This window comes from Volvox carteri (genome assembly GCF_000143455.1).
Source record: "Volvox carteri f. nagariensis unplaced genomic scaffold VOLCAscaffold_12, whole genome shotgun sequence".
In the NCBI taxonomy this organism is placed as follows: domain Eukaryota; kingdom Viridiplantae; phylum Chlorophyta; class Chlorophyceae; order Chlamydomonadales; family Volvocaceae; genus Volvox; species Volvox carteri.
This window is the reverse complement of record NW_003307555.1, coordinates 1545589-1555454: the sequence shown is the minus strand read 5'-3', so window position 1 is coordinate 1555454 and position 9866 is coordinate 1545589. Positions and strand designations below refer to the sequence as shown.

Here is a 9866-nt window from a genome sequence, read left to right as displayed (position 1 = left end):
TATCTTGTCAAATGGGCTGGGTACTCGGCTGAGCACAACAGTTGGGAACCAGAAGCTAACTTTACCCCTGATCTGAAACCTCTGCTGGAAGAAGCACGGCAACGAGCACGGGCGAGGTAAGATTTGCGGGTTAAAGGTAAGTGTTTAACTCCCGCACTTTTTGGCCCAATTCTGCTCTGCCAGTTTCTTACCATGCATCGAGGACGCTGCATCTAGAGGGGGGATAGTTGTTCACGGGAACTAACTGAATTCCAACTGCCTATTTTGCCACCCTTCTGTCAAATCTTATGGCTCCGACCTCTGGGTCAGACGGCGAGCGGGACGCTGTCATGGAGTACACACCGCCTCAGGTGGAAGTCCATACTTGCAGAAGTATGGGCGGGGGTCGTAGCACAGGCTACGACTGGGACACTGGTCCCTGGCTCGCAGAGCCAGGTCATCGATTGGAAGCATGGATCAACGGTACGCTATTCCGGGACTGGACCGCGCCATTTCGGAACTGGCTGTACGATTCATGGGATGGCCGCATCCTCCGCTATTTAAGCGGACGAAACTCTTCCAATCGGTGCCTTCTGACGCCACCATCCAGTTGTGGTTTGGTTAGATATAACAACCTGCACGATGCAGCACACAACCGACCAACCGACCAGCCAGTTGCCTAGCCACATCTCCCGACTCCCGTGCTCCCCGCTTGCCTAGTAACCCACCGTGCCGGCGTCAGGGTGCTCCGTCGACTTCACTGTCATCCGCAATCGGGCCAAACCGAAGTCCTGAAGGCGTGCGAGGGTGCGGGCGAGGTTGCAGGCGGTGGGAAGGGGAGGGGGGGAGGTGGAGGGGAAGCAGGAAACTGAGTGTGGCTGGATGCGTGTGGCCCCAGGAACGAGCAGGAGTCATGACAACAATGAAGTAAGCCCCGCCACAGGAACGAAGCCGTGTCAGGTCTCAGTCGGCCCATAGTGATCTGCATGCATATCCGCACAAGTCCATGAACACAGGCAAGGGGGAGCCACGCGCCCTACACACGTACCGTCAGCTTGACGATCGGCCTGTCGCTTTGAGGGTTGTCGATCAGCACGTTGGCTGGCTGTGGGCGGGCGGGCCGGGTACAGGAAAGGAGGCGGAGAAATGAAGCCCGTGGTGAAGGGCTAGCAAGACGTAAAGCTGTAGGTGGCTAGGACCTCAGGCTGATGTCGTAACTAGGAAAATCGGTTGTACATACCGGCAGTTAGGTGCATGAAGCATCGTGATACAAGCAATGTATGCAAGCGGATCGATCACTGCCAGTATCCTAGCTTGCTTGGCTGCGTGCTGCCCCCATCAACATGCACATACAAGCTGTGTGAGCCGAGCCTCTCCATCTACTTGCGGTGCAGGAGCTCGCAGCAGGTGCCAAACTAAGGATGCATGTACGCATGTGAAACATCACCATGGTTCGCAATCACCGACACTCACACACACACTATTGTCCACACCTTCAGGTCCCGGTGGATGATGGTGGGGTGCAGGTAGGCCAGTGCGTTGGCGATACAGATCCCAATGTGGAGCACCTGATGAACAGGGAGGAGACGGAAACAGATAGAAGCAGGAGGAAATGAGTGCATGACAGGCAGCAGGCGCCTAAATGCATTCCACAGCCCTACTTGCTGATTATCCAGGTAGGCAACATGCCAACTATACCATAGCTCGCTAGCCTCGCTGGATCCCACCTTCGGCAGCGGCATCGGCTGTTGGCCCGGGCTGTGATACAACAATTTGTCCAGGGACGTCTCCATGAGCTCCATCACCAGACACAACCGGGGCGGGCTTACACACGCCGCCAACAACTGGATGATGTTGGGGTGCTGGCAACGGCCCAAAACCTGGTGAGTGATTGGATGAACTTAGATATATGATCACGCATCGCATGTATGGCAACCGAGAAAAAGAGTATTATTGCCGACAGGCAGCAAGCTTTTGAATTGACATTGGTACACAAGCGAGGGTAGACGGGCCATGCTCTGCTATACTGTTGAAAGTGTGCAGTGGTGGCTCTGTACATACATACATACACCACTTCCGAGCATGGTAATCTATTTATCTTTTTACCTATTCTGTTTACCTTTACACTTCAGAACCCAAGTCCCCCCGTGGCTCACCTCAACCTCCTGTGCAAATGCCTTGATGAAGGTTCCGGGGGGAGCCCCCTCCACGCCAAGCAACTCCTCATTGGCCATTAACTTCACCGCAACGCGCCGCCCCGCATACAGCCCCTCGACCACCCGCCCGTAGGTGCCCTTGCCGCGAAACACTGGCATCAAGCTAACCACGCCGCAGCCCTCCCCACTGCTTGTATTGCTACCGGTCATCAGATCATTCCTGCTGCTGCTGCCGCCTTCGAAGCCCTCCGGCAGCACTACTGCCGCATTCGTAGCACCAGGTCCCACTGACGGCGACTCTGGTGTCGCTTGCTGTAGCTGCAGGCTGCTGTCTGTGTTGCAAACCACTCCATCCATTCCATTCGGCGGAGGAACTCCTGACGCCATCATGGATTCCTCTTTGATGGATTGAAGGCATGCAGCAGCACCAGGCCCAGGCTGCTGTGGGAAGTAGTGGCCGCCGCCACCAAGCCCCACAGCTGCAGCCGCTCCTGGCGGCAGTTGTGGAAGCGGCACCAGAGCTACATGGAGGGGGATGTCGGGCCTGCGGGGTGTCTTGGTGGTTACCGGCGGTGCCACGCCCGCGCAGGCCATGGCCTTGGTCTCGTGCACTTCTGTACGGCAGTGTTCAAGTTGATGGCGGAAATCAACATGGCGATGCTCATGAACGACGGTTACCGGTTGACATTAGGGGTTGGCGGTTGGCAACGGCCTCAATGCAACGCTGGAAGAACAGAAGGGCCCTGCCTCCGTGCGCACGGCATGCCCTGCCCATACGCGCTTGTGACGACACACAGGGGTGCGGGACATCTAAGGCGCTTGATTGACGTCACGCGTAGATTAGCTGTAAGTAATGAACAGCTGTAAACAGCTGTGAACAGCTGGAAAGGATGCTCAATCCATCTAAAAGAATACCCTATAATACATAAACAAACAACCAGCATGTGGACCAATGATCTAGAGCAGCAGTGCGATGCGAGACTGGAATAGGAAGCGGAAGTCTGCTTGGTTATATAGCTCGAAAGGATGGGGCTGGACGGACAGGAAAACGGATGTAACCAGAACGAGGCAAGTACGAGCATAAAATACATGCAAAAATATGCATGCAGGTATGCGGTTTTCCCTCCCAACTACTTAACACACACATACATACAGCTGCACAAACGAGAATATATATATATACCTGTTGGCGGTTGTTGTTTGGTAGATAGTGAAGATGACTCAGATGGCATGAGCAGATTGCTGGCGGCGGTGAAGGGTTTTGCCGCGGTGTCGTCCAAAGGATGTGTGCCCTGTGTGCTGTTGTCCCTGTAAGGAGTATGTAATCGTATGTATCTGGTAAATGATTTTACACCGGTTGCATGTAATAAGCGCTAAAAGGAAACATCGTATGTATGTATGTATGCCACTTGCGTGTGTTATGTCGTGGCGATACCCTGTTGATTGATGTGCCTTCATGCACGCATACATGCATAATAGGGTTTGGCACTACTGGTAACGCGCGACCATTGCCCCCGGGAGATCCCAGGATCGATACCCGTTAGGGTCAAAAATCCCTCCGATGGTGGAAGGTATTGCGCCCCTAGTTGATGGATGGTGGTGACCTGGGATAAAGATAACCTGCGAGCCGACCAGGAATGGAGTTGGGCCGCTGTCGACCCGGCAGATTCCGTTGGATGCTGGTGGTGGGTGCGGAACCTGAGCGATCCACTGAGAAGTTGACTAGGGTGACTGGATGAGGGTGCCCCGAAATACCGGGGAAGGCTGGGTTTCGCAGGGTAGCTGCCACGGGCGAAGATACACCCCCCTGTTTCACAAATCACACCTGCGTGGGGATTTTAATTAGAGACACAACCCGCTGTCCAGCTGTCGTCTGGATAGCCATCCTCTCGTGCACGCAATTTGCCAATAAAAAATAACGCTGGGCATTACTGATGCACGCCGTCAGCGTCGTCACCACACCACCATCTGTACCAGCAGCTTCAATTGCCCCTCCCAGTACCAGGTTACAAGTTCCGCACTAGTGCGGGGGTGTCCGTCAAAGCCGGGAGGCCATGGACTATATAGTACCACGCACCACCGCCATCGTTGTTAACAACAAGAACTGAGTACAAAGAATGTCAGCGGCTAGCAGCCGCAGTAGTTGACCACCCGCCCGAATGAGCGTCTCACTGCGTCATCACGCACCTTCGGCCACCCGGCTGTGCCCTGCTGTTCTCCAGCTCCAACTCCAGCAAAGGAGTCCCAGCAGGAGCACCCAAACTCCTATCATCATCCCCGCCAGCAACCGCAGTGGCATCCGCAGTGGTTGCAGCAGGGCGGGCGGTCGGAGTCCTGCCCTTCCGCCGCAGAAACACCGCTGCAGCAAACCCCAGCAGCAAGGCAAATGCCGCAAACCCCCCTGCAGTGCAGAGCGAATATTAGTACAATTGGGAGTGCAACTGGGATGCTAGATTGTAGAAGCAGATGAGATGGATACAATGATATGCACGGTCACGTGTGCACCTTTCCTGGAGGCCTTACCACGATGAGACCTCCAACGATGGAATGGAAAACTGCTCCTGGGAAAGGGCAGCTAGCAGGTTTGGTACTACCGTCCCACGCTTGCAGCATGTGGTCAGTAGCTTCTACCCTCACTGCCCCCATTCACGCACCCATAGGCATCCTGGCACACGTGCTGTTTGATTCTTTCGCTTGATTGCCCACCGCCATGGGGTGCGTGGGTATCAATGGATAATGTACTCCGCTCCCTAGGAGTGGAACCCCCCGCACTTTGCCTCTCACTTGTACATTTGCAGTAATGCCTTGCTGGCCTATACCAGCAAAACCACAATGTCAGGTGATTCAATGTTGGCCTACCTATCAAGAGCCATATACCCCACCAGCAAGCAGAACCCAGCCCAGCCCAACCAGCAAAATACGTAGCTTCCGCTTTTCTCCTCACATCCCCTCCGCCGACCCGCCTTCCCGGTCCCTCTCCCCTTGGAGCAGCTCTTCCCGTCCGTACCGTCCTCTCCCCATCCCCAATCTACGTGTTCGCGGCAGCTCCCGCACACATACGCATGCGGGTCGCCTAACCCATTCAAAGGAAGGTTTACTCACCATGCACGATCATGAACCCCAGGGGCCCGATGATGAAAGGGAGCAGCACCATCCCCCGCCCCGCCTTAACCTACGTATCCGCAACAGCTCCCCACACACGCACACAGCTTCCCACCCCCACCTACCTACAGTCGCTCCCACCACAACCGCCGTGCGGCTGCTGGCGCTGCGGTCTTTAGGCACCGGCTGCAAGGTGGAAAGGCTGCTGGTGCTAACACTGTTACCGCCACTGCCTTTGGCCCGGTTGACGGTTTCTGCGTAGCATACGAGGGGGTCCCTCTTCAGCAGGCAGTCCATGTCTACGTGCACTTCACATACGGCGGTCGTGTTGAGGAATCTGAACAGCAGGTTGGTGGTGCGTAGTGCGCCGCTGGTGGCGTCGACTTCGGTGCATTCAAAGGCCCAGTCGCTTGAAAAGACTTTATCCGCCCAGCACCGCTGAAGTGGCGGCGCAGCTTGTGAATCCACACAGCCGTCCTGAAGCGCAGGCCAGGCATATAGGGCGTGGCTTAGGCAGGTGGTGTAGTAGGCCGGCAGGCAGGTAGGAAGCTAATTTAAGCCGCGCCAGCGAGCACAGTTCCCGGGTGTGTGAAGCTTTTATATTACAGCAGCAAGTGTACCGAATTTAAAGTCGGTCCCTGAGATGTCCCAATACTGTTCATGTATCAGGTCCCCTCCGCCGTACCATCCTGTGAATCCTAACTACCTTCTCCTTGTTATCACCCTAGCTCGCCGGTGAACCCTCTCGCTGCAAGTAAGCCGCTAAATCCGTTATGAATTCTCTTAGCCTCCTGCACCCGAGCGTCTGTGCTACGGCTGCTAGTAGCTTCCCTAACGCTTCCAAGGGATATGGAAACCTTACCACATTTACAAAGAACTTCCAGTCTACCGTTAACTGTACATCATACTTTAGGGTGCCTAAACATGTACCGCACTGAAAAACTTGTATACTCCCGCCTACCTGTCTCATACCTCTACCTAGGCGTAGTACATTCAACAACTAACCCAGCTAATGTCTAGCTGGTCACTGGCCATTCAGCTGCACGCATACCCGGGTAGGAACCTGCACTATGGGGCAACTTGCCGCCCGACGTAGATGTGCTGCTATGCGGATGCGCAGCAGCTGGCAGCATCCACACTCACCTGTGGGACATTTACCAGCGTTGTCTGGTTTCCCGGGTATTGTGCAGGTCGGGGCATCGACGAAACGTCGAGCACGCGGAAGTAGCCTGGAAAGCAGTACGCTGTATAATGATGACAGGTAGATTTAGGGATGCACACACGTGCACACATACAGGAATTGGTCATAGGTTGGAATGATTGAGGGGTGTCGTTACGGAAAGGGCATGACAGCAGATCGTAGGTGGATGGGCAGGGGTTGTGTAATGGGTGCATCAGACAAGAGAGGGCATATGTATGTATGTATATAAGTATGTATGTATGTAAGTATGTATGTATGATGTGTGGGTCAGGGGGGTCACAACTTCACCCTGTGGCCGCTACCCTGCAGATCCTGCCTTCCCCGGTATTTCTCGGCACCCTCATCTAGTTACCCTAGCCAACTTCTCAGTTGATCGCTCAGGTTCAGCACCCACCACCAGCATCCAAAGGAACCTGCCGGATCCACGGCGGCTCAACGCCATTCCTGGTCAGCAAGCAGGTCAACTTTATCCCAGGTCACCACTGTCCAACGAATAGGGGCATTCTTACCTTCTACTATCGGAAGGATTTTCGACCCTATCAGGTCTCGATCCCCGAACCCCCCGGGGCATCGGTGTGTACTTTACCAGTAGTGCCTGACTTGTATATATGTATGTATGTATGTATGTATGTATGTATGTATGTATGTATGTATGTATGTACCAAAGAGAGCGTAAGAGTACAAGTACACATACATATTCTATGGTCAGATGGGCAGGGACCGAGGAGTTTCATTTCATGCATGGCTGGAGAGAGGAAGGGGGCTAAGGGTTAGGAGGTATAGGGTTTGCATGATGCCCGCCAAGTAAGTAAGTTACACCACAGGTACGTACATGCCCACGAATCCTCCTGCTGCCCACTGTGGATGACCTGACTACTGCTCAGCTACGATATCAGCAGGACAGCAGGTGCTGTTGCGAGATAAGCAAGGACCCCTTGGGGGCCCCCTCACACAACCTGTTGTATACCGCTTCTTAAATCTGTTCCCAAACGGATACATTTTCTGTCTAGTTTGTCCTTTTGCGCTTGGCGCGGTTGCTGGACAAGTTTGCGGGAACTAACTGAATTCCAACTGCCTATTTTGCCGCCTTCCTGTCAGATCTATAGCTCCGACCTCTGGGTCAGACGGCGAGCGGGACGCTGTCATGGATGCCTACAAGTACACACCGCCTCAGGCGGAAGTCCATACTTGCAGAAGTATGGGCGGGGTTCGTAGCACAGGCTACGACTGGGACGCTGGTCCCTGGCTCGCAGAGCCCCGTCATCGATTGAAAGCATGGATCAACGGTACGCTATTCCGGGACTGGACCGCGCCATTTCGGAACTGGCTGTACGATTCATGGGATGGCCGCATCCTCCGCTATTTAAGCGGACGAAACTCTTCCAATCGGTGCCTTCTGACGCCACCATCCAGTTGTGCTTTGGTTGGATACAACACAACCATAAGTCTCCATAGATCTGGTCTGGGCGACACTACTGTCTTCTTAAGTTTAAGGTCCTGGGTTCAATTCCTGGGGAGACCCCCAACGTTGTCGGGAGCGTGAGATTGTGGCTAGCTGCTGAGATGTGGAGTCAAGATCACAATTGATGGATCGAGATTCGCACGCTGGATTGGTGGCGATTGCTGAACCCTCTGTTTCTGCGGATGTTCGGGTGAATGGATGAGGAGGGATCCTAGTAGGCAGGATCAACCGCCTTGGACTTCCAGTTCGTATGGCGTAGTACAGTGTGGTAATGGTGGATGGTGCTGTATGGTATGATAAATCGTAGAAATGACAATGTGTTCAAATGGCCCAGAATCCTCCCACCCTGTAACAATGAATAAGTCTCCAAACCCCCCATTCCAAGGAAACCATACTTGCTGTTTTCGCCCGACCACACCCCACCGACCACACCCCCACATTTCCCCCCTCCTCCCTCCAGCCTCACGTGTGTGCACCGCAGCAGTGGACAGCCACACCTCCCCGGGGGGTCCGCCCGGATCCGTGGGGACAAAAATGTCGGAGCCTACACGTGGGGTTGTGGGTGGGGTGAGTCTTAGGCAGGAAAGCACTGGCAACACACCATAGCAGTACAGAAAGCTCGGCGTATTAGCAGGCAGCATGCATGTTAGGACAACTAGTGGATAGGGTCCCTAGCTGCTGCTGATTACAGGGGAACGAACCATATGCATGTGGGCTCCTTCATCACCGCCCTGCTAAGTAGGCTCCCCTATTGCCCTTGGCCCCTTAGTGCAGGATGGCCGCCAACATATACGTAGAAGGTAGACGTACTAGGTAGGTATTGACAATATCACTACACAACTGAGGAGGGTTTTAACGAGGGACAGGACCACTTCCTTCTGCTGGTCTGAACCCGCCAGTGCGCCGCTAAGTATCTAGTAAAGCAACGGCCTGTAAGGTCTTTGGCCGTCTAAAGATTTCATCCTGGTGTTTATGTAATAGAATGGACGTTGCCCCTGTCGATAAAACAAACTCCACAGTGGCCCTAAGGGACAACTTAAGCCCCACAGCTACCCCATTCACAAGACCGTACCTGGCATCCGATTCAGGTTGCCAAGCAGCCCACCCATGTACACGTACACGTATCGGAACGTCATGCGTACTGTTCCGCCCAGTCGCACCTGCGGCGGTCCCAACAGTCATATCCACCGCATCGCATGTTTCGCATATATGCACGTATACTCATACGAAGGTTGTAAGAATGCATGCATTTGAAACGTGCATTTGGATTAATACACAGCTACGCGCCCGGGCGCCCGGGCCCGGCAATTGTGTTACAGTTGGGTGTACGTACTTCATTAAGCATGCAGAAGCACCGTCCACGATTAATAAGGATGCATTGCTTAAACGTCATCGCGTGATCCGTACTCACTACTAACTTATTGTGGGGAAGGCCATTGCGTCTGCGACCACACTCCCGCGGTACCCAAACCCTTCAAAGACAATTCCGATCAGCCATTTGGCTGTTAGTGGGAGGGCGGGTGGGCCGCTCGCACGGCAATCGAGTAGAGAGTACGAAAATAACCTAATGCAGTCATCGACAGCAGAAAACGTAAGCCTCCAGCCTCATGCCGACTCTCTTACCTACCATTCATATTCTCTACCTCGTTCCCAAGACTCCGCCGCGTTGCCTCTAGTTCGGCTCGTGCCACAGGTAACTTCGCTCGTCGCTACTTTGCCATTCACCTTCGCCTCCACCCAGCCTCTGCTTCTCCACAGAAGCGGCGACCTCCTTCGCCGTTGTTACGCCTCGTCTATGCGAATCCTCCTCATCCGACTGTGTCTTCTGCCTACCCGGTGCGCGCCCCCTCTCTCTGCGCATCCTTTTCTCTGGCCCTGTCTTACGGTTGCCTACCTTACTGCAGGACTCGCCCCTTGCCTGTCCGGTGCCGGGCAGGCTTTCCTTGCCTTCCCCGGCCCTACTTGG

At 54.3% G+C, this 9866-nt stretch overlaps 1 protein-coding gene across 1 annotated transcript in view; it reads right to left on the bottom strand.

Annotated features, from left to right (window-relative positions):
• Positions 1-259: 259 nt before the first annotated feature.
• Positions 260-9866, bottom strand: part of VOLCADRAFT_89419 (uncharacterized protein) — a gene marked incomplete at both ends in the record, with an annotated part of 9793 nt that continues 186 nt past the window's right edge. Inside the window, 13 exons of the mRNA XM_002948944.1 lie at positions 260-298; positions 708-770; positions 1028-1084; positions 1473-1547; positions 1707-1859; positions 2136-2749; positions 3319-3377; positions 4323-4536; positions 5238-5307; positions 5379-5714; positions 6381-6481; positions 8367-8444; positions 8973-9060. Coding sequence (XP_002948990.1) covers positions 260-298; positions 708-770; positions 1028-1084; positions 1473-1547; positions 1707-1859; positions 2136-2749; positions 3319-3377; positions 4323-4536; positions 5238-5307; positions 5379-5714; positions 6381-6481; positions 8367-8444; positions 8973-9060 — 1947 coding nt within the window. The remainder of the gene's footprint in view (positions 299-707; positions 771-1027; positions 1085-1472; positions 1548-1706; positions 1860-2135; positions 2750-3318; positions 3378-4322; positions 4537-5237; positions 5308-5378; positions 5715-6380; positions 6482-8366; positions 8445-8972; positions 9061-9866) is intronic.